Source organism: Benincasa hispida, chromosome 11 (genome assembly GCF_027475165.1).
Source record: "Benincasa hispida cultivar pf3 chromosome 11, pf3_genome.v1.1, whole genome shotgun sequence".
NCBI classification, from domain to species: domain Eukaryota; kingdom Viridiplantae; phylum Streptophyta; class Magnoliopsida; order Cucurbitales; family Cucurbitaceae; genus Benincasa; species Benincasa hispida.
In genome coordinates, this window is record NC_143488.1 from 4062499 (window position 1) to 4086447 (window position 23949).

Consider the following 23949-nt stretch of genomic DNA (forward strand, 5'->3'; position numbering starts at 1 on the left):
CAAGTCAATCTTTTCTATTAAATTATGCGTTATTCTGTAAGTTATAAAATCATTTTTAATTATTTTCAACATTTAAAACAATAAGTGGTAAAAAAAATTCCACGTCTGGTGGTATGAAATTAGAGTGTTTCATCACTTCTTGAAATTCAGTGCTATTTTTTTTTTTTTTGTACTAAGGTTACCTTTAAATTTTTATAAAATGAAATTAAAACTTTTATGAAAGAATTAAAATATGATTTTTAGATTCATGTAAATGTATATGATTTTCTCAAATCACATGATTGAATTAAATTTTTTTTTTTTTTTAAAAAAAAAAAAAAAAAAAAAGAGTAACCTCCCAAAGAATGAAAAACTAAATAAGTTGAAGCAATTGATATAAATTAAATTCATTCTATTCATCATATGTTGGGTACATAAGTTCATATTTTTCTTTATTTTCTCTTTAATAATTATGAAGAGTTCTCTTCTGTTTTCTTTGGATAGATCCATTTGACTCTCAAGAACGTGCCAAAAATCAATCTGATATTTCTAAGGAAAATCAAATTATAGTATTTTACAATTGATTTTGCAATTACAATAGAATAAGTAAATCTAAATATAAAATAAGTTAACGATAAATATATATATATATATAATAAAAAATAAAAAAAAAAAAATCTTGAATCAAACTCTTTACCACAAAGATGAAAGAATGTTTTTATATGATAACGAATTATTCAATTCTTTTTGTTATATTCTTTTTGTTATAGAATATGGAAAGATGAATATTTATTGCATTATTTTTTAGAACTTTTTTTCTTCCCTCTTAACTAAATGTCCTTTATTGGATCCTTTAACTTTCAAACCATAAAATTATTTAATATCAATTAATGTAATTAAATAACATATATTGTTATATTAAAAACAAAAAAAAAAGACATATATCGTGGTTAAAAAAAACAAAAAAAAAGACGTTTCAATAGTCTTATTTTTCTTTGGCAACACACGTTTCTGGCAATCAAATGCTGGTTTGCAATGAATATTATATTAAATTAAATAGAAAGGTAAAAAAAAAAACCCCATATCTAAGAAATTGTATAATAACTATTAGTAAATAATTACACAAAAATGGCAAAAGTTAATTGTTTTAGACTTCTATAAGTTTATCATTGATAGATACTGATAGACTTCTATCAGCCTCTATCGATAGACTTCTATCAGTATCTATTCGTATTTTTTTTGTTATTTCTATAAATAGTTTGACATTTTTTCCATCGATAAAAATTTCGAAATTAGAAAACAAGCAGGGTTGTGAAATGTTGTAATTGCAAAGTAGGAGGGGCATGTATGGTATTATGTAATATGAGTTTGAACAAAATAGTCCAAAAATGATTTTCCTCTTAAGCCACTTTTTAAGATCGTAGAATAATGATATGATATTAATTACAAAAATTTGCTATAGCATGTTATTGCTTTTCAAAGCCCAAAATCTTCCCACATTATTGAAACACAAACAAAATATGAAAAGAAATAATATTAAAAGAATAAATTGAAAACCAGTTCAAATAAAATGGTTTATATATTATATTATATAATAAAAGTTTGAAAAATATAAACCCCTTTCTTGGGCTCATAGGCCTACAAAAGGCAACTTGGGCCTGGGCTTCATATCTGTGTTTTTTTAGTGGGCTCATTTCCAGGCCCATTAAACGGGGAACCGATACAAAACCTATATATAGATCGAGTCGAGTTGAATCGGCAAAATGGTTGCGTCGTTCGAAGCAAAGAATTGATACCGATCTGAAGCCCTAAAACCGAGCATTGAAGTAACTGCTGTTAGCATATTCCATTTCTGTAAGCGGAGTGTTCTTGAAGAAGTTCAGAAGACGATAATGGCTGCTGTTAACGAAAGCTCTTCAGCTAAGCGATGGCTTCCACTTGAAGCTAACCCTGATGTTATGAACCAGGTATGATCGTTTTGTTCTGATTTGGCTTCCGGATTTGAGCTCTGGTTAGTGGAAAGAGAATTCAGAGTGTGAGAATTGAAGAAAATTCCTGTTTTCTATCTCGACTGTGAAGTTTTCTTTGATGGGATATAGGTTCTTTCAGTGTCAGTGCGTTTTCTTGGTGTATATCTTTACGGTTTTCTTGTCTGTTTGTTCATTTCTGTTTCTTGGTTGTGGAATTATGCAGAAGATTTCTTGTCTTTTTTCTTTTTTCTTGTTTTTACTGTCATTGCTGTTTTCTTTCTGGAAATGAAACAGAGGGAATTATGTGAGCGAAGCTGGATGTTGTTGAAATGAGAAAGCAATATGGAAGAAGATATATAGAACTTTCTTTTTTGCCAATTTCATTTGGTCCTTTGGATATGAATTTATGATTTTTGACTAATTGGGATTTTTTCTTAGTTTATCTTGATAAAGATGCCGTGCCCATGCTATTGGGATCAGGGCTAGTTTTGCAGTGATCGTTTTCTTTTCCTTCCCTTCAAATAATGTTTTGTTTCTTGGTTGTGGAATTATGCAGAAGCTTTCTGGTCGTTTTCTTTTTTCATGTTTTTACTGGCATTACTGTTCTCTTTCTAGAAATGGAACATTGGGAATTGCTGCTTTGTTTGAGTGAGCATCATGCTGTTGAAGTGAGAACGAAATATGGAAGAAGAGATAGAGTTTATTTGTTTTTTTGTGTTGTCAATTTGATTTGGTCCTTTGGATATGAATTTATGGTTTTTTTTTCACTAATTTGGACTTTTTCTTGGTTTATCTTGATAAGGATGGTGATCGTTTTCAGTGATCGTTTGGGCTACTTTTGCAGTGATCGTTTTCTTTTCCTTCCATTGAAATATGTTTTGCTAGAAGATGATAGCATTATCAAGTTTCCTTTCTTCGTTCATAGAAGATGATAACATTACATCTTTTTTTGGTTGCAAGAATTTCCATATTACCTTCAATGTTTTACTAACTTCTGTTTTGTTATTTGTAAAGTTCCTTTGGGGTCTCGGTCTTCCTGAAGATGAAGCAGAATGCACTGATGTTTATGGCTTGGATGATGAACTCTTGAACATGGTGCCTAAGCCTGTACTGGCAGTGCTGTTTCTTTATCCCATAACCCAAAAGGTTTGCTTACGAATAAAGTTCATTTTTAACGAAGAAATAGCTTTCCATTTTCTAAATGTTTTAATGTTTTCAGAGCGAAGAAGAGAGACTGCAACAAGAAAAAGATGCAAAGAAGGTGAGTATGAGCAGTGACAAGTTAAGCAAGTGTATTAAGTCCTCTTTATATTATGTCATACCACTAGGCTGAACCATGTAGATACCTTTTCCCTAAATTAGGATGTTACCTGGTGTTTATTCGTTGTATCAAAGATGCTCTGTCATAACTTGTTTCAAATTTTCCATCTGCAAATTGCAAAAAAATGTTTCTAGAAGTGGTGAGAGATGCTAGACAATAAAAAATGTTGTCATCAATATTCACAAAAATAAAATCTGTCTGGTTACATAATGTAGTATGGACAGCCCCAATTTTGGTGCATGTTATCGGGTTTCTTTTCTCCTTTTTAATACTATATTTAAAATGTTTTATATCTGTAAGTATTATCTAATGAGGCTCTTTCCTTTCTGGTGTGACTCTAGGATTATAGCGATCAAGTATACTTTATGAAACAAACTGTTGGCAATGCCTGTGGGACTATTGGACTTCTTCATGCCATAGGGAACATTACTCCGGAGATTAAGCTTTGTAAGTACCTAGAGGCCTGTCTTGCATCTGTTCTCCTCTTGTTTGCACTTATAGAATAGATTAGAGAATTGGTCATGTAAGGAGTGAAGAAAGCTATCCATCGTTGAAAATAAGCAGAACACGAAGTAAATATGAAAGTGAAACTAATAGTTATTCTGCTGGGTCGTTCATATGTTTAATTTGGTTATCTGGTCCCGGATATAGCATGGAGGTTTGAGTAATCCAACTTCAGTCCTATGGTTGGCCACACTCATTATACTCTAATTATGTTGAAGTTTTATCAGCGTCTCTACTTCCTGAGTGATTACTTCGCTGCTGTTATGATATTCTTTCAGTTCTGGCACACTCATTCTTAACTCTTTTTTTTTTTTTTTTTTTTTTTTTTTTTTGAAGCCGAGGGTTCGTTCTTGGATAGGTTCTTCAAGTCTACCAGAAACATGGATCCGATGGAGGTTCAATTTACAAACTTAGTGCTGCTCTCCCCACCCCATCATCACTCAAAAAAATTATTCCTTTCAAGAAAAGAACAAATATAACTAGAAACACAAGGAAGAAAATATTATATCTCTATCCTTTCCTTTGTCTAGTTGGTGTCTTCTTCTAATAGTTGTATGTTGTTCACTTTGGTAGCGTGCTGCATTTCTTGAGAGAGACAACGAAATGGAAGTTGCACATTCAGTAGCAGCAACTGCTGGCAATACGGCAGTAAGACTCTTTTCAAGTTAACTGAATTATGGTGGAGAAGAAGAATAGAAGAACTTTTTTTTGTTTTCTTTGAATATGTTAAAAATAGATGGATATACAAACTCCTCCCCCCCAACCCCCATTTTATAGCTATAAATTTCATGGGAAGGAGAGGTGCTTTTTACCGAGGGAGCTGAATTTTCTACAACCCATTATTACCTGTTTTCCTCTGCGATAAATCAGAGAATTTAATAATTAAATTGTAGATGATCGATGAAAATGGACTATCTGATAAGAAGTAGATAAGAGATCCAATGAACATAAAATTAATCATTATGTGTTCATGCAATATCCATTTTTGACTTATCTATCCTTCAACTTATTACTGGCAGGCTCCAGAAAACGTCGATACTCACTTCATTTGCTTCTCATGTGTGGATGGTACACACTTATTGGAACTCCTCTCTCTCTCTCTAAGGAAAAAATATTGCTTCTTTATCATGTCTACATTGAATTGCATGATCAGATTTTTAAGAGATGATCTAATATACAATGTCTTAATTGCTGGTTTATGTAGGGAAACTTTATGAGCTCGACGGGAGAAAATCAGAACCAATATCACATGGTCCATCATCACCCAGCAGTCTATTACAGGTAAATAATTGCTCTGAAAGACCATCCAGGTTTGTTTTAGCCACTAGAAGAATCAAGTGTATGGTTGTTGTTCTGTTTGAATCACTTGCATATTTATCATCCCTCCATCTTTACATATTTTAGTCCAATTACTTCATCAATGAATCATTTCTCTTCTCTGCATTTAATGAAATGATGATTAATGAAACCACAGGATGCAGCTCAAGTCATAAAAGGCATGATCTCGAACAATCCCGACTCGCTGAGCTTCAATGTCATTGCCATTTCAAAGAAAACTGGAGATGCATCTGTAGGTGACCAAGGTTCGATCTGATTTGGGAATGATCAAGTTCTATGCCTAGTTATCGTCATATGTAGATGAGTGTATGAGGAATCCGTTAAACTTGTAACGACATGAATCTGATTTTAACGTAGTTGAACAAAGTGTTTAGTACTTGCATCAGACATTCTTTTGTGGTTTAAAAATTTACTAATGACAATAGAAAATTGTTGTGTTCATTGGTTTGTTTGTTATTCAAGATGGAAGGTTGACAAGAATGCAAGGTGATATTGATTGATTTGTGTAATTGACAAATTAAATCATAAAGGACTAAAAATTAGTCTAAAATTATGAGTCTGAATACTATTCAGTGTTTCGTGCTTAGCAAATATTTTGACCTAAAATTTAGGATTTGGAAAATTAGATGGTATCTTGCCTTCTCGAATATAAGATATTGGGGGAAGATATGGAAGATGACTTTGTAAGATGGCTGAAGTCTGTTTGGTGATTTCAAGCTTTTGTCATATTCACAACTTTTGCAATGAATTTGATATTTGAGAGTGATTCTAAAATTGTTAAAATCACATTAGTCAATGTTTAAAATTACTGTAGAACATGTTTTTAATCGTTCTAAATTAATTTAATATTTAATTTCATACTCTTAAATGTAATTTTTATGTATTTCATCAAAATTAATTTTGAATGATTAAAAATATGTTTTATAATGTCTTCTCTCTTTCTTACAATGATTTGCATCTAGTTGAATTCTTAGCTAAATTTCAAGAATAAAAATAAAATTGTAAAACCTATTCTTTTTTAGTTTTTGAATTTTGGCTTGGTTTTTTAAACCATTGATAAAAGGTACACAAATGAACAAATTTAGATGTGGAAGGTGGTGTCTATAGGTTTAATTTTAAAAACAAAAAACAAAAAATTAAAATGGTTATCAGACGGAACCTTAGAGTTTGAAAGAAATTTAGGTTCTAAGAATAATGGGATAGAGATTTAGAACAAAAATTTAGATCGTCAATTGTTTTAAGTTATTATCTTACTTTTATGGTTCAAATTTTGCCAGATTAAATATAATATCATGTCAAACTTGTGTTACACTTAAATGAGTCTTTTTTCCTTTTCCTTTTTACAATGTTCTTTCATTGTAATCTAGTATTTTGGAAATTAAATTATTGCAAATTTTAAACAAGGAGGATTTAATTGTTATGCATAAAGTTTAATTTAGGAAACCTACTATATGAAAGAAAATACATGACCAAATATGTTGGGTTTTATATCCTAAAATTTGTAATTTATAAACAATAAACTTATTCTGTTATTAATAAAGTTGTTATTGGGGTTTTATTAAATAAAGTTGTTATTGAAGGTATGAATTGTTCATTTCGTTTTAGAAAGAATCTAAATCCAATAAACTAAAGATTCATAGCTATTATATGAATACTTGAACTTTATGTGGAGACATAAGAATGGATCAAGTTTAGTAAATATCCAAAACGGTTTATAGTATACGAATAAGGTTGGGTATCTTATTCTGGAAGCACTATCGGATGCGGCCCACTCTGTAGTTGTTACAATTTGTTGTCAAGTGCTACAACCGAAGTGATCCTAATTCGTTTATGTATTGACATGAGGAGCGGACACATCCTACGATATGAGTTTGCCTAAGATCAGACCAAGAAATAAATCACTCATACTTTATAACGTTGTTTACTGTTTAAGACTGACTATTTCAAAGCGATGACCTAGGTAACTTGACCTTAATCCTAAGCTAATTATGAACTTCTATTTATTCGAGATTATCTTAGATTTTCATGAGTAAGGGTTGGCTCAATAGCACCAGCTCAATAAGCCTCTCATTTCAAGGGTAAGATCAGGTAGACAACAGGGGACATAGGGTGCAAGATGGAATTCACTCCTACCCGCTTTTAGGGATAGTAGATAGGTTGTTCCCTTAAGTGCTGACTCCAGGTCTTAAACAAGGGGCTCCAGCCCAAGAGGGACCTGATTTAATGATTTGATCACAAATCAATTGTTCATTAGAGGATCAGTGGGACCTAAGGAGCAAGATGTAATCTTGGGGTAAAACAACTTTTGACCCAGCCGTTATTACAAACAACCTGTGACTTACTAATCATGGTTATATCAAATGGACATAATATATCTACAGTGAAGAGAGTGCAACTACTGGGCTTTAGTGGAGTGACCCGGTAGTTAGCGAATGGTGGTTAATTAGGTTAAAGAGTTTAGTCGGTTAATCTCGGATCGTTGGAGCCCATGATCAGTAGGTCCATGAGATCCCCTTACTAGCTTATATCAGACTAAACATTAGAACAGTGTAACAAACGAATTTGAAGTGTTCAAATTCGATTTTTGGAGTAAAGCGTTAAATATATACGATATATTTAACCTAATGTTTAAGTGAATTAAACATAAAGAGAGAGAAAATATGAGATATTTAAATAAGATTTAAATATCAAAATTATTAATAGAGATTCATATTGATTGAGACTAGTGTTGGATTTAAAATTTAATTAAATTAATTAAATTGTTTAATTAATGATTTAATATTAATTTAATTTTAAAATTAATTTTGAAATTAAATAAAATTGACCAAAATTGCATTAAGAGTCAAAATTGTTGACTAGGTAAAAAATGCAATGAAAGTCAAATTGTTGACATTGGACTTTGAGAGTCAAACTTTGACCTTTGACCAAGTTAGTGGAAACTTTGACCAAGTTAAACTTTGACTAACTTTTGTATTGGTAAGTGTTGTCCACAATTGAAGACACTTACCCCACTAATGCGACCTTGAGTTAGTGGATTTTTTAGTGTCAAATACTTAACCTTTTTTCTCTCTAAATTAGTCACTCACTGGATCCCATCATGCTGTTCTAAGGCTGAAAATAGTCGGGAAGACTCTCGTGGTGGTCTACGAACTGTTCGTGAGGAGATTGGAGCTATTTTGGAGAAAATTCAAGTCTATAAGGGTTGTATTTCTTTTATCCTTTTATACTTGTTTTAATTGCATGCTTATTTTTTGAAATTAACCTAATTAGAGTACTTTAGATCCGTTTTTCCTTCCGTTGCGTATGTGTTCGTTCCTTCAATTGGTATCAGAGTATGTTTAAAGTACTCAATTCTGGTTAATTTTTGCATATGGTGGGTATTAATTCATGTGATGAATGGATGTGTGTTAAAATGGATAATTTCGGTTTTGGTATCCAAATTCTCTCTTGGGTTGTAATAATTATTATAATTATCTGGTGTTTTATGGGATTTAACGTGTTTTGAATAGTCTGTATTTTTTCTAGAGTCATTAGAGTCGTTTTAGGCAGTAATTGCTCGGGACCGTCAAGGTGGACAGCTTCATTTTTAGTGAAAAATAGCTCAGAGACCCGTTTAATTCTCCCAGACCCGGTTTCGACCCAAATACTCAACCCGGAGTGGCGATCCAACCTGCGAAGGCGCGGATGCATGTAGCAACTTCAGACCCGGCCACGACCCGCGACCTGACCCGTTCGTCGGTCCCGGTCCGGATCCGCTCCGTGTTGACGGCTCAAGTGCGCGCGCGGCCCAGCCCAAGCCGTCCGTTCGATCCGCTTCAGCGCCCGCGCCCGGCTCAGCCGATCCGTTATCACGCGCGCCCATCTGACCCGTTGACCCGCGTGCGCCTACTTGGTGCCTCAGCCGGTCCAGATGGTCTGGACTGGTCCGGTTCGACTGCTTTGCCCACTTTTGACCGGTTTGGGCGGGTTTTCCTATTTTTTTGAGTTTTTGAAGCCGGTTCAAGCATTTTTCAAGTGGTTCAAGGCTGGTTTCTGTTTGTTATTATAAAATTTTAGCTTTTAGCTAGCTTAAGATGTCAAAACGGATCCATTTTAGTGTTTTATTTAATTATGCATTGTGAATGTATGAATTAGATAATTTATATATTGTGTGCACATTGTATGCCATGTAGATTTAAATTCTCACCATAAGATAAGCATGTAGCATGTATTGCAGGTATATTATAAGTGTTCTAATGTATAGTATACATGTGTAGGATTCCATGTGTTTTTTATATAAGTTGTTATATTAATGAATGGAATGAATGTTTATATAATTGTTATATAAAGTATATTAGATGCTTGTTATAGGTTTGTTGTCTTTTTATAAGTGTTATAAAAGGAGATAGACTTTAAAATCTATAACAAAGATAAAAGTATGCTCATGTAGGTTAACCACTTGTTTTAATAGTTAAAATAGGTCGTTATCTTATAAAACTTGGGTTACAAACTCAACCGGTATATAATCTTGTCTAAGGTTGGGGGTACTTAGGTTAACAGTCTACGAAACACCTTCTACCTGGGGATGATGGCCAAGTAATTGAGCGTTGTTAACCTGTTTTATGAGCACACGTGAGTGGTGTGGATGTTAAAATTGGTTTATCACCAAGACATCATAGGTTAAATCCAATTATAAACATTATACTTAGATAAACCCCATAAACTTAGGTTTTTTAATTAGCCGGAACATTCCTAAGTAAATATTTACCCAAAAATGAATAGAACAGTTCAATGGGAGATTAATAACATATACGATATGTTGTTTTTAGCTCTCACATCCCTAAGAGTTCACACCGTGAGATCCATGCAACGCTTCGTGTCACCCTGGGAGTGACCTCCATTCGGAAAGTGTTTACAAGGATCAATAGCAAGGTGAATAGGGGAAGTAGTCCATAGTAAGTGGGTAAAGGATGTGTGTCAATGTGTCCTGCGGTCTCTTCCATTAGTTTAGATCGTGAGATTCCTATGTTACGCCTGTTTTTCGTCTTTAAGGCGACATTAGCTAGTCTCTAACCACGGCTATCCCCTAGAGGGTTGTAACTATTGGGGATGATGCCCTAAACTCTTGTGTCCTGTATTTTGTAAATACAGTTTTGTACGAATGCTTGCGATGTATAATAGATGATATTTTCTTCACTACTTGTCTTTGAAAATTGGATGTTTTATTTGCTTTACCACAAACCAATAAACTAAAATTTCTGGTTTTCATTATGTAACTTAACATGTATGTGGTGACATACAAGTGGATCATGTCTTAAGTGATAACCAAAATGGTCTGTAGTATATGGATATAGGAGGGAAACTTTATCCTGGTAACGCTACAGATGCTGTTTGCTTTGTGGAATAGTTACAAGTGTTGTGACTTGCTATAGATGGTCTGATCCTGATCATTCATGTAGAGATATGCGAGCGGGGGCATCCTATATAAAGAGTTTGTATAAGACTTAATCACAAAGTGTTAACGTCTCGTTATATAACGTCGTTCATGATAGAGACTTCACTTCACGAGGATGACCATAGATAATATGACCTCAATCCTAAGTGAGTTAGGAACTCCTGCCTTTGAGGGTCATCCTTTGATTTGCATAGGTGCAAATGGTCAGGTTGGCGACTCAAACCTACCACTTTGGGGATTCGTCTGATTTGAGAGCTGGGAACTCAACTACACAAGATGGAATTCACTCCTTTCCCAAAGCAGGGGTAAGTAGATAGATTGCTCCCTTAAAGGTTGATCCGGGTGCTTAAATGATATGGCGTCACACACCTTCTCATGGCTCGAGAGGTGTCCACACATATTAGGACTATGTTGTATTATTCATTAGAGGGATGAGTGGTACTTAAGGTGTTAGATATAACTACAGGGGAAAAACGATAAATTGGCCCAGCCGTACTTACAAGCATCTGTGAAGGGTTATCATACTGTTGATTGGTTATATCCGATGAATACAGAAATATATTTGTGGTAAGAAGAGTTCAATTATTGGTCTTTAGTGGAATGCTTGGCAGTTAACGGGTGGTGGATCTCGTGGCTAAAAAGTTTAGTCAGCTATTCACGTACCGTTGGAGCTTCGAGTCATAGGTCCATAAAGTCCCCTTGGTAGCTCAATAGATTCAAGTTGAGAATCAGTTTTTGGTCAGTTTGAAATATTCAAATTTACAAGAGGGAGTTCGATTACATATGATATGATTGAACTGGTTAATTATATTTGATATGACTGACTTTATATATGAGATACATTAATTGGAGGAAATTGGATATAAATATGATTTATATCTAATAGAGGAGAAAACACTATGGTTTATATGTGATACTAAACTATAGTTTAATGAATATAATATGATTATATTTATTATTTTAATTTGATTATTATGGTATAACTGTGCACGCCGTTTTCTCCGTAACCGTGTGTTAGTAGGAGATTCTATTCAATTTTCGTAACTGAAGAATAAAATAAAAATCATTTTCATTTTGCAAATAATCACAGATCACGTAATTCGCTCACGCATAGTATATATTGTTCATCACTTAGCTAATCGAGAGATTATATGATAGCTCATCGTTGCTACACGATAGTATACAAGTGCACATCTTTTTAAACAATCGCATACGTTTTTCTAAACGATCGTCTAGCGCTGAGCGTTTACTAAACGATCGTATAGACGATTGTAGCCTATTTCCTACATGATCGTGTACTTCTTCTAAACGATCAAGCACAGTCTATACGATAGACCCTGCCCTTCTCCCACTTGCTTGGTCATTGTATACGATCTTCATATCCTCCTTCCCTCTACCAAATTTCAACAGAGCCCACTCTTTGGATTCTCACACCGAGAATACTAAGGGTTCCAAGTGGTGGTGTCATCCCCATCTTTTTGTTCATGTGGAGGCCGTTCGTGAGTAGATGACTGGTGGTGTTAGTGAACGATTGCTTGACGTTCCAGTGAGAGTGGGAGCACCAATTCGCTTGAAGAGAACGAGATTTGCTGTGGAGAAAAGTTCTTAAAGTTGTTATTGAGGTTTTATTCAATAAAGTTGTTATTGAATATATGAATTGCTCATTTCGTTTTAGAAAGAACCTAGATCCAATAAACTAAAGATCCATGGCTATTATATGAATACTTGAACTTTATGTGAAGACATAAGAGTGGATCAAATTCAATAAATAGCCAAAACGGTCTATAATATACGAATAAGACTGGGTATCTTCATCTGGTAACACTATCGGATGCGGCCCACTCTGTAGTTATTACAATTTGTTGTAAAGTGCTACAAGCAAAGTGATTCTAATTCATTCATGTATTGACAGGAGGAGCGGTGGCGTCCTATGCAATGAGTTTGCATAAAATTGGACCAAGAAATAAGTCACTATTACTTTATAATGTTGTTCACTGTTTAAGACTAACTACTTCAAAGTGATGATCTAAGTAACTTGACCTTAATCTTGAGCTAACTATGAACTTCTATTTATTCAGGATTATCCTTAGATTTGCATGGGTGAGGGTTGGCTCAATAGCGCCTACTCAATAAGCCTCCAATTTCAGGGGTAAGATCGGGTAGATAGTTGGGGACATAGGTTGCAAGACGGAATTCACTCCTACCCACTTTTAGGGATAGTAGAGAAGTTGTTCCCTTAAGTGTTGACTCCAGGTCTTGAACAAGGGGCTTCATTCTCTCATTGGCCCAAGAGGACATGGTTTAGTGATTGGATCACAAACCAATTGTTCATGAGAGGATTAGTGAGACTTAAAGAGTAAGATGTAATCTCGAGGGTAAAGCAGCTTTTGACCTAGTCGTTATTACGAACAACCTGTGAAGGGTTGACTTACTCATCACAGTTATATCGAGTGGACATAATATATCTACAATGAGGGAAGTACAACTACTGGGCTTTAGTGGAGTGACCAAGTAGTTAACGAATGGTGGTTAATTAGGCTAAAGTGTTGGGGTTGATGCCTTAAATCTCATAGGGTCCTATAGTTTGTATTGTAGTACAAACTTTTTATTTATGTAATAAAATATTTGATATTTTATTTCAAAATTAATTGCATTAACCACAAACTAATAAACTAACATCTAAGGTTATTTTGTAGCTTAAATATGTATGCAGAGGCATACGGGTGGATCATGTTTAATTGATAACCTAAATGGTCTGTAATAGATGGATAAAGCTGGATACCTTATTCTAGTGACACTACGAGTATCCTATTTTATAGATGTTATAATTGTTGAAAAGTGATACAAATGATCCGATCTTGATCATTCATGTGGAGACATGTGAGTGGGGATATTCTATACAAAGGAGTTTGTATAAGACCAGACCATATAATGTTGAGTCTCATTATATAACACCGTTCATTATAGAGACTTGCATTTCACCAGGATGACCATAGGTAATTGCTGGGGTTGATGCCCTAAAGTCTCTTGTCCTGTAGTTTGTAAACAGTTTGTACGAATGCTTGTGATGTATAATATATGATATTTACTTCACTTCTTAATTTTGCTCAGTTGGATGTTTTATTTGTTTTACCACAAACAAATATACTAAAATCCCTGGTAATCTTTATGTAACTTAAGCATGTATGCGGTGACATACAAGTGGATCAGGTCTTAAGTGATAATCAAAATGGTTTGTAGTATATGGATATAGGAGGGAAACCATATCCTGGTAACGCTACGGATGCAGCCCGCTTTATGGAATAGTTACAAGTGTTGTGACTTGTCACAGATGGTCTGATCCTGATTAGTCGTGTAGGGGACATGCGAGCGGGGGCGTCCTATACAAAGAGTTTGTATAAGACCTGACCACGAAGTGTTAATGTCTTGTTATATAACATCGTTCATGATAGAGATTTCACTTCACTAGGATGACCATAGGTAACATGTCATCAATCTTGAGTGAGTTAAGAATTCCTTTCATTGAGGGCGGTCCTTTGATTTGCATGGGTGCGAGTGGCCAGCCCGCCGGCTCAAACCTAGCACTTTGGGGATTCGTCTGATTTGGGAGCTGAGAACTCAGATACAAGATGGAATTCACTCCTTCCTCGAAGTAGGGGTAAGTAGATAGATAGCTCTCTTAAGGGCTGATTCCAGGGCTTGAACGATGTAACATCACACACCTTTTCATGGCCCGAGAGGTGTTCACACATAGTTGGACTCTGTTGTATTGTTCATTAAAGGAATTAGTGGTACTTAAGGAGTGAGATGTAACTATAGGGGCAAAACAGTAAATTTGCCCAGCTATACTTACGAGCATTTGTGAAGGGTTATCATACTCATGATTGGTTATATCCAATGGACACAAAAATATATTTGTGGTAAGAAGAATTCAACTGTCGGTCTTTAGTGGAATGCCTGGTAGTTAACAGATGATGGATCTCGTGGCTAAAAAGTTTAGTCTGCTATTCATGTACCGTTGGAGCTTCGAGTCATAGGTCTATAAGATCCCCTTGGTAGCTTAGATACAAGTTGAGAATAAGTTTTTGGGTCAGTTTGAAATGTTCAAATTGACAAGAGGGAGTTCGATTATATATGATATAATTGAACTGGTTAATTATATATGATATGATTGACTAAATGTATTATTATTTTGGAGGAAATTGGATATAAATATGATTTATATCAAGTAAAGGAGAAAATACTATAGTTGATATATGATATCAAACTATAGGTTAAAAATATAATATGGTTATATTCATTATTTTATTAATTGGACGGTTATGAGATAATTGGCTGAAGGTTTCTCCGAATTCGTGCGATAGTGAGAAGTTCAATTCAATTCTAGTAATTGAAGAATAAAATGAAAAATTGTTTTCATTTTGCACGAGACACAAAAAATCATTCACGATGTAAAAGTCTTGTATCGCTTAGTGTTGAGAGCCTATACGATAGCGTCCACTTACTAAACGATCACACACCCGTGCTTCCTAAACGATCGCCCACAATTATCTAAACGATCGCTTACCTTTACTAGAAGATCACTTAGCACCTGAGTGTATTTAAACGATCGCTTACCTTTTCATAGACGATACTTAGCAATTACTACACGATCGTGTACCCCGACCTAGACGATCAAGCACCCGACTATACGATAGTCTTCCCTTTCTTCCACTTGCTTTTTCGTAGTACACAATAGCCTTTCCTCCTCCCCTCTATCAATTCCATCAAAGTCCACCCTTTGGATTCTCACTCTGAGAATATTGAGGGCTTCGGGTGGTAGTGTCGTCCCTGCTGCCTGTTGTTTGTGCTCTGTTGTTCGTGCAGACGACCGTGGTGTTGTTGGACGAGACGTGTGGGAGGAGTTCGTTCACGGCGAGACCGAGATTTTTGGAGAAAGTCTTCAACTGGTAAGTCTTTCAGTCTCTTGTATTTTATCTTTTAAAGCATGCCAGATTTAGTATTTTCAATGCATATCTGTATGTTAGAATGTATGTGTGGAAATTCTATCACAATGAATTGGAAAGATCCGCTTCCGTTCATAGGTACTCTTGTATAAGAGTTCCTTCAGTAACATGACCTGAATCCTAAGTGAGTTATGAACTCCTGCCTATGAGGGTGGTCCTTTGATTTGTATGGATGAGAGTGGCCAGATCGCCAACTTAACAAGCCTACCATCTTGAGGATTCGTCTGATTGGGGAGCTGGGAACATAGCTACACAAGAAAGAAGTCACTCCTTCCCCAACATCAGGGTAAATAGATAAATTCCTCTCTTAAGGACTGATTTCGGGGCTTGAATAATGTGACACCACACCCTCTCCTGGCCCGAGAAGGGTTAGTTATAGTTGAACTATGATTTATTGTTCATTAGAGGGATCAGTGGTACTTAAGGAGTTAGAAGTAACTACAGGGGCAAAACGGTAATTTTTACCTAGTTGTACTTATGAGCAATTTGTGAAGGGTCGTCATACTATTGCTTGGTTATATCCAATGGACACAAAAATATATCTATAGTGTGAAGATTGCAGCTGACAGTCTTTAGTGGATTGTCCGTCAGTTAACGGATGGTAAATAATTTAAATTAAAAAGTTTAATTAATTATTCACTACTTTTGGAGCTTTAAGCTACAAGTCCATGAGGTCCCCTCAGTAGCTCAACGGGCTTTAATTTAATTATATATGATATAATTACTCTAATGTATATGATAAATTATAATATTAAGTATTTACGAGAGGAAATAAATATTTGAATATAATTCAAAAATTAAATATATGAATTGGATTCATATGGTTAAAATTAATATAAATGTGATTTATATTAAAAGTCATTGGTGAGAGAAAGGTATGTTATATTTGATATAACATATAGTTTAATATATGTTATATGATAAGAAAGTTATCATATGAATATATATTAAATAATTTATTAAATAAATAAATTAGTTTAATTTAAATTAATTTTTTTAATTAATGTTATTTAGGAGGGAGTTATAACTCCCTTCCCCCTCTTTCTCTCCAAATCATGTATGTGGTTTAGTTACACTTTCTTCTTCTTTGTGTGGTGAAGAAAGGAAACATAGGAAAATCACACAAGGAGTTCTGAGATCTCAAACTCTTCCTCTCTTCTCCTCTCTCAATTCCTTCCCTCGCCAAATCAGTCATAGCCCACTCCTCTTAGATTCTCATCCAGAGAATACTGAGATTGCTTTTGTGGTAGTGCCCTTTTGGTATTTGTGATTTTCACAGTGAAGAGGAAACGTGAAGATTTTGTTCTTCAAGGGTAAGTCTTCTATTCCCTTTTTCTCTTCTTAGTTTCTCAAGCATGTTATATGTTTTATTTAATTAAATGCATGATCTGTTCTATTTCTCTGTAAAATTGTGTTATGTAAATTTTTTAGAATCGGGACGATTCGCTTCCATTGCGCGCTCTTCACAGGAATCCTTCATATAGAGTTTAGCTGGTTAATCTTGGATCGTTGGAGCCCATGATCTATAGGTCCATGAGGTCCCCCTACTAGCTCATATCGAACTAAACTCTAGAACAATGTGACGAACGAATTTGAAGTGTTCAAATTCGATTTTTGGAGCAAAGCATTAAATATATACGATATATTTACCTAATGTTTAATTGTGAATTAAACAAAAAGAGGGAGAAAATAGGAGATATTTAAATAAGATTTAAAAATCAAGATTATGAATAGGGATTCATATTGATTAGGATTAGTTTTAGATTTAATATTAAATTAAATGAATTAAATTCTTTAATTAATTATTTAATATTAATTTAATTTTAAAATTAATTTGGAGATATTTAAATAAGATTTAAATATAAAGATTATGAATAGGATTCATATTGATTGGGATTAGTTTTGGATTTAATATTAAATTAAATTAATTAAATTCTTTAATTAATTATTGAATATTAATTTAATTTTAAAATTAATTATTAGAATTAATTTTGAAATTAAATGGAATTGATCAAAATTGTACTAAAAGTCAAAATTGTTGATTAGATAAAGAATGCAATGAAAGTCAAAATGTTGACTTTTTTTACTTTAAAAGTAAAAAAGTCAAAATTGTTGACTTTCGACTTCGAGAGTCAAACTTTGACCTTTGACCAAGTTAGAAAAAAGATCCAACAATTGTGTGTGAAAATTGCTAACTTTTGCATTGCCAAGTGCTGTCTTCAATTGAAAACACTTGCCCCATTAATCCCACTTTGAGTTAATGGATTTTTTAATGTCAAATTCTCATCAAACTCAAAGTTGTATGTTTTGCATGTAATGGCCGTTAAAAAGAAGAGATTTTTTTAAAATTTTAAGCTTATTGACCAAATGGAAATTTATGAGATTATTTGATAATCTCATAATTATTTTCTCTCAAATACTTAACCTTTTTCTCTCCAAATTAATCACTCACCAGATCCCACCATCCCGTTCTAAGGCCAGAGAAAGTCGAGAAGACTCTCATAGTAATCTACGAACCATTCGTAAGGAGATTTTTGCTATTTTGGAGAATATTGAAGTCTACAAAGATTGTATTTCTTCTATCCTTTTATACTTGTTTTAATTTGATGCTTATTTTTTTAAAAATTACCTAATTAAAGTAGTTTAGATACGTTTTTCCTTTCGCTGCATATGTGTTCATTCCTTCAAAATGTGTGTATGTTTTTTTTAATAGAAGAAAACAAATTATTACATATAGAAAACCCCTTGGGATTGTAAATCAAAATTATGAACAGAGGAGAATGAAAGGTGGTTGTTTCATTTCGACAAATCTTGATGTTGTTTATTGCTTGGATGTATCTTATTTCTGATCAAGTTCGACCCTTCTGATTAAACTAGTATAAAACTTGAATTATATTGATTAGAGTCATAATCCAAGGGAAAAAAGTGATTTTTTTTTTTAAAATGAAAATCATGAAAAAAAAAATCCTCAAAATAAAGAGGAAAAAGGAGAAAAAGGTGTCAACTGGAAGTTGAAAAATCAAACCATGTGAGAGACTCAACAATGCTATCACTTTCTGATCCAAATCTTGGAAGGAAGTTACCTCAAATGTGGAAAATGAAAGCCTTCTAGAAGCAATCATATTTTTCTAATAAACTTAGAAATTTAAGAATGGTGTGAAACTCTTGAAATTAAAATAACATATTTTTTAAAAAAGATATATAATAATATATTATTATTTAATGACGTTCCAAATGCTAAATAGAAGTAGTATGCATTATTGGATAAAATTTATAGTACTATGTAGTAGTAAGTACTCCTTCAACTCATATTTTGACACGTTATATAATATTTTTAGGACATAATGTTTCTTTTAGGACTCGTAATAAATGAAGGTAATAAGTAAATGGACAACTGTTTTATTAGTCTATTAAATATTTTTCCGTAATACCAAAAATTGTCTGAATAGATTCCCTTACCTTCCACTCTACCAAATTTAAATGGATTATTTATGAAATTTATAGTACTATACGAATACGATTGGAAAAATCTTCCCACTTCTATAACAGGAATAAGCAAAAAATAATAAAGAAATTAAAAGAAAGCAACAAAATTGGAAAAACACATGAATATACGTGGAAAACTCCAAACACGGAGAAAAACCACAGCTCACTAGAAAGAAATCCACTATGTGAAAATTTGTTATAATCACACAAACAATTCTTTCCCCCGTTCCCAATTACAATAACACTCGATCAAAACTTTTGACTACTCAAACATTTTTTCTCACCCTCAAACTAAAGAATACAAAAGAAATTTAATTAGAGTTAGCACTCTAAGCATAAAAGTGTTTCTAATTGGGATGACTGAAAACCAAAGACATGATTCCTTTTATAGGCTTGGAGCCTATGGCTATCCTAAACCTTTTTGGTGTAGGACAAATCCATGACTTCCCTAAACCTTTTCAATGTAGGACAAACTCATGACTTTCCTAAATCTTTTTTATGTGCGACAACTGCAATTCTAATATTTTGCCAAAAATCCAACAAATTCTACCTTGGCAAGATATTTGAAGAATCCACAGCTTCTGCAACATCCATTGTCTTGACCGACAATCATAATTATCATCTCATAGAATTATAACCTACTTCACCATAAAAAGTAGACCATGTGGAATACCACCTCCGAAGATTTTCCTTTTCCATCACATGTCGATAAACCATGCTAATATTTATAGTGCAACTTCCACCTACTTGGCTCACTTGGAAGTCCTTCAACCATCGACACAACTTCCACCACATACCTTGCATATCCATCAAGTCAATGTTCCGATACAAACCTGTGAACCACAAACATCACATTCTCTATCATAGTAAAGCAGACATACCACAAAGATGAATTTTTGTCTTCTTCAGAGGAAGTCAACGTCTCTTCTGACGTAAAAGACACCATCAACATCCAATCCAAAGCCCATAGATGAACCTGCTCCGATTTTCATATACTCAAAATGTTTGCATCCCCAACAACCTATCTTCTACTCGAAGACTCTCTGCTTTGAATCTATGCTAGAATCACTTTAGTACTACACTAGAACATCATCACGGCTTAACTTGCACTTCTGTAACCCAAATTATATTAGCACATCCTTGACTTGCACTCCTTCCATCAAATTTCTCCACATCAAACTTTATTAAACTGATAAAATTTGACACACATCTGCTTTAGTCCTAGAAAATCATCAAATAGTGAATAACTCACACTATTCACAAAACATCGCAACCTATTTCAAGAATTCCTTTCTGATGTGGAAGCTCAGACAAAGTCGCAACTACAGAGCATACTCAGACATTCAAGAAATTACGAACCTGAGCTCTGATACCACTTGGTGGGAACAACACACTATTCACAAACTACAGAGCATACTCAGACATTCAAGAATTCTTTTACATAGAAAACTCTAAACTTGAAGAAAAACCACGACTTACCAAAAAGAAATCCACTATGTGAAAAATTGTTACAATCATACGTAACAATTCTCTCCCCCGGTCCCACTTACAATAGCACACCCTCTCAAAGCTTTTGACTACTCACATCTTTTTTCTCACTCTCAAACTAGATAAGACAAAAGGAATTTAATTAGAGTTAGCACTCTAAACTTAAAGTGTTTTTAACTAGGACGACTGAAAACCAAAGACATGGACTCCTTTTATAAGCTTCGAGCCCATGACTTTCTAAACTTTTTTGATGTAGGACAAGCTCATGACTTTCCTAAACCTTTTCAATGTATGACAAACTCATGACTTTCTTAAATCTTTTTGATGTAAGACAACTACACTTCTAATATTTTGCCAAAAACCCAACAAAATTTTTATATTCCCTTCATTTATTGTGTGCCATATCATTATGCTTAAAGCAAAACTTTCTAATGTTGATGTAGGATTCACCAATATTTATGAAGTCAAATGTATAATGTGAATAAAAGGAGATGATACTCTCGTAATACTAAAAAATTTTCTATATATATTCACATGTTTTCTAAATCATAGACTTTACTTTCTCAACATCATGTGGATCTTAAGTCTCACCTACCAATGTTTTCCAACATCATCATATTTGAAAGTGCCTGAAAAAAGTTTGAAAGAGTAGAAATTCTTAATTCCTATCCAAAAAAGATATTGGCTTTGGATGTGTAAACTAAGATATCTAAATTTATGTTGACATGTCGATATTTTCATATATTTATAAAGTTTGACATGTGGATGAAATGAATCGATATTTCAATTATAACATTAAAAAAAATCAATAAAAACATAAAAAGAAGCAGCAAAATAATGTTTTTAATATTAATATAACTAAATAATAGGCAATACACACGTGCATACCCACACGCACACACCCACACCTACACGCACATACACATGCACACACATTTGCACGCATGTGCGTGCACACACACATGTCCAGACGCGCGCAGACACACAAACCTTGTCATTATTTCAAAAGTACTCTTGTACTTCTAAAATTACTATATTATTCTCAAACTTTCATAAGCATTTCAAAACTACATTTAGAGTAGAAATCCTTTAGATATTCGAATAAAAATTGAGACTTGGAATTATATGGTAGTGGCCGAGTACTTCTAAAGTTATTATATAATTCTCAAAACTTTCTTAAATGGTTCAAAATGACATTTAGAGTGGAAATCCTTTAGAAGTTCGAATAAAAATTGAGACTTGGAATAATGTGGTAATGGCATCTTGAACGGTGTGAGATCTAAGTTTTTATTGTAGATCATTGCCACGCACCATTTGATCAATCCCAATTTTCATTAAAAAAAATTTAAGGGTTTATACTCCAAAAATAATTTTGAAACATCTATAAAAGGTTACGTTAAATAATAACATGTCCCTTATGATAGTATGAGGTATTTTGAAATGAAGAACAAAGTTTGATGGGTGTGTGTAGAGATATCCAATTTTCCCACGGCGATGGGGATTCCCCAATTAGGCGAGGAATGCATTCTCCGTTCCCATCCCCGACCCCGGCCCCGCCCCGTTCCCCGTCCCCACCCCGATTAACTTTTACATATTTATTTAATATAGTTATCTAATGTTATGTTATTACTATTATATAAATATTACATTTAAATTTCAAATTTGATTATTTATTGGAAAAGATAATGAATATGTTTAAATTTAGATTATATATGTGAATAATATGATTTATATTTATTTCTTTCTACTAAAAATTAATTAGCTTTTTTAGGCCAAATTTTGAATAATTTATCTTTAAATTCAAATTGTCGTATAAAACTAATCATAATAAACAATTTAGTGATAAATTTAATTATTTAATTAAAATTTGCTTACATTAGTGATTTAAATTAATTGACATTACAAAAAAAAAAAAAGTAACAGGGAAAAATTTCCCGCGAGGAATCCCTGCCCCAATCCCCGTGGGGAATTTCACGGGGATGGGAATGAAATGGGGAGCGGGAACGAGGATGGGGAATGGCATCCTTGTCCCCGCCCTGCTCGTGGACATTTCTAGGTGTGTGTGTTTATAACTGTTCACACGAGGCTTCCGGAGAAACGTGTTTTGTGTAGTTGAACTTGGGTTGGAGTTGATTTGATGCGATGTGGTTCGATCTCTAATATTTGATTCTCTGATTCTCTCTCAGTTGGGTGAATATGCTTGACTTGGAGAAGGAAAGCACCGAACATTCTTGAAGTAGAAGTCTTGGAAGCATGGAGTAGAAGTCTTGGAAGAGTATTTGTGTCTTCAAAGGTCTTCTACCTTATAGGAGTGCAGCTTCAAGGGTCTTGGAAGTTTAAAGTAGAAGTTTTGGAAGAGTATTTGTGTCTTCAAAGGTCTTCTGCCTTATAGGAGTACAGCTTCAGGAGTCTTGGAAGCTTGAAGTAGAAGTCTTGGAAGAGTATTTGTATCTTCAAAGGTCTTCTGCCTTATAGAAGTGCAGCTTCAGGAGTCTTGGAAGCTTGAAGTAGAAGTCTTGGAAGAGTATTTGTGTCTTCAAAGGTCTTCTACCTTATAGAAGTGCAGCTTCAAGAGTCTTGGGAGTCCTCTGCTTGTTAGTGAATTCTCTCTGAGTCTTCTGAGTGTAGAAAATACTGCCCTTATAAATGAAGAAAACTTCTCTATTTATAGAGTTCTCAGGTAGGCTTCATGGGCTTGGTTGGTCCATGGGCCTGACCCTTGGGCCCAATTAGTTGGTTTTGGGCCTGATCTAGAATTTGGGTTCAATTCAAATTTTTTTGTAGTTTGGACTTTAAGCCCAAATATAATATCAAATTGGACCAATTTAATCTCATTTGATTCATTCGCGTGACGTCATCGAAACTTATCTTCAATTCAATTCGGGACATGTGTCAACTTCTAATTGGACCCAAAGTTAATGATTTAGAAATTCGTCGTTAATTTAACAAACGACTTGTTGACTTGTGATTAGTCCAAAATTTCTCATTCAACAAATGCCCCATTTTTGAGATTTATGCACGTATATGGGTGGATGAATCCCGAAAAAAATGTAATTTGAAATCAAAGTATGATTTTTTGACTCTTTCAATTTGATGTATCATCATGATCAAAATATGAGAATTTAGCTCAAAATTTTGATTTGAAATCTTGTTCGTTTGACACACTTTCGCTAAGTAAACTTTAATTTGAACTAAAGTAGAATTTATGTTCCACTTTAATTGCAAATTTAATTTAATTCGAATTCGGAATAAACTTTGGGGTGAAATTGAATCTTGATCAATTTTGGTTTGAGATAAAAATTTGGGATATGCTCAATTTTACTTAGAAATGAGTATAGAAACTAAGATTGATTTAAATTTGAGATAAAATTTGGAATATAGCCAAATTTTGACTCGGAATTTTATTCATAATTCAATATCAAG

The 23949-nt window shown here is 33.8% G+C and overlaps 1 protein-coding gene across 1 annotated transcript; it reads left to right on the top strand.

The window, feature by feature from the left end:
* Positions 1–1731: 1731 nt before the first annotated feature.
* LOC120090172 (ubiquitin carboxyl-terminal hydrolase 3-like) lies at positions 1732–5553 on the top strand. Its single transcript, XM_039047697.2, has 9 exons — positions 1732–1946; positions 2964–3095; positions 3169–3210; positions 3612–3717; positions 4111–4169; positions 4348–4422; positions 4794–4842; positions 4979–5055; positions 5249–5553. The coding sequence occupies exons 1-9, from the start codon at positions 1872–1874 to the stop codon at positions 5366–5368; spliced, it is 735 nt and encodes a 244-aa protein (XP_038903625.1). The 5' UTR covers positions 1732–1871; the 3' UTR covers positions 5369–5553.
* The last annotated feature ends 18396 nt before the right edge of the window (positions 5554–23949 follow it).

What these genes read in the sequence shown, in the direction of transcription:
- LOC120090172 (XM_039047697.2), top strand. Translation starts at nt 1,872, where the DNA reads ATGGCTGCTGTTAACGAAAGCTCTTCAGCTAAGCGATGGCTTCCACTT. An exon ending in GAAACATGGATCCGATGGAG is followed by an intron (nt 4,170 to 4,347) that starts GTTCAATTTACA and finishes TCACTTTGGTAG; the next exon opens with CGTGCTGCATTTCTTGAGAG. An exon ending in CACCCAGCAGTCTATTACAG is followed by an intron (nt 5,056 to 5,248) that starts GTAAATAATTGC and finishes ATGAAACCACAG; the next exon opens with GATGCAGCTCAAGTCATAAA.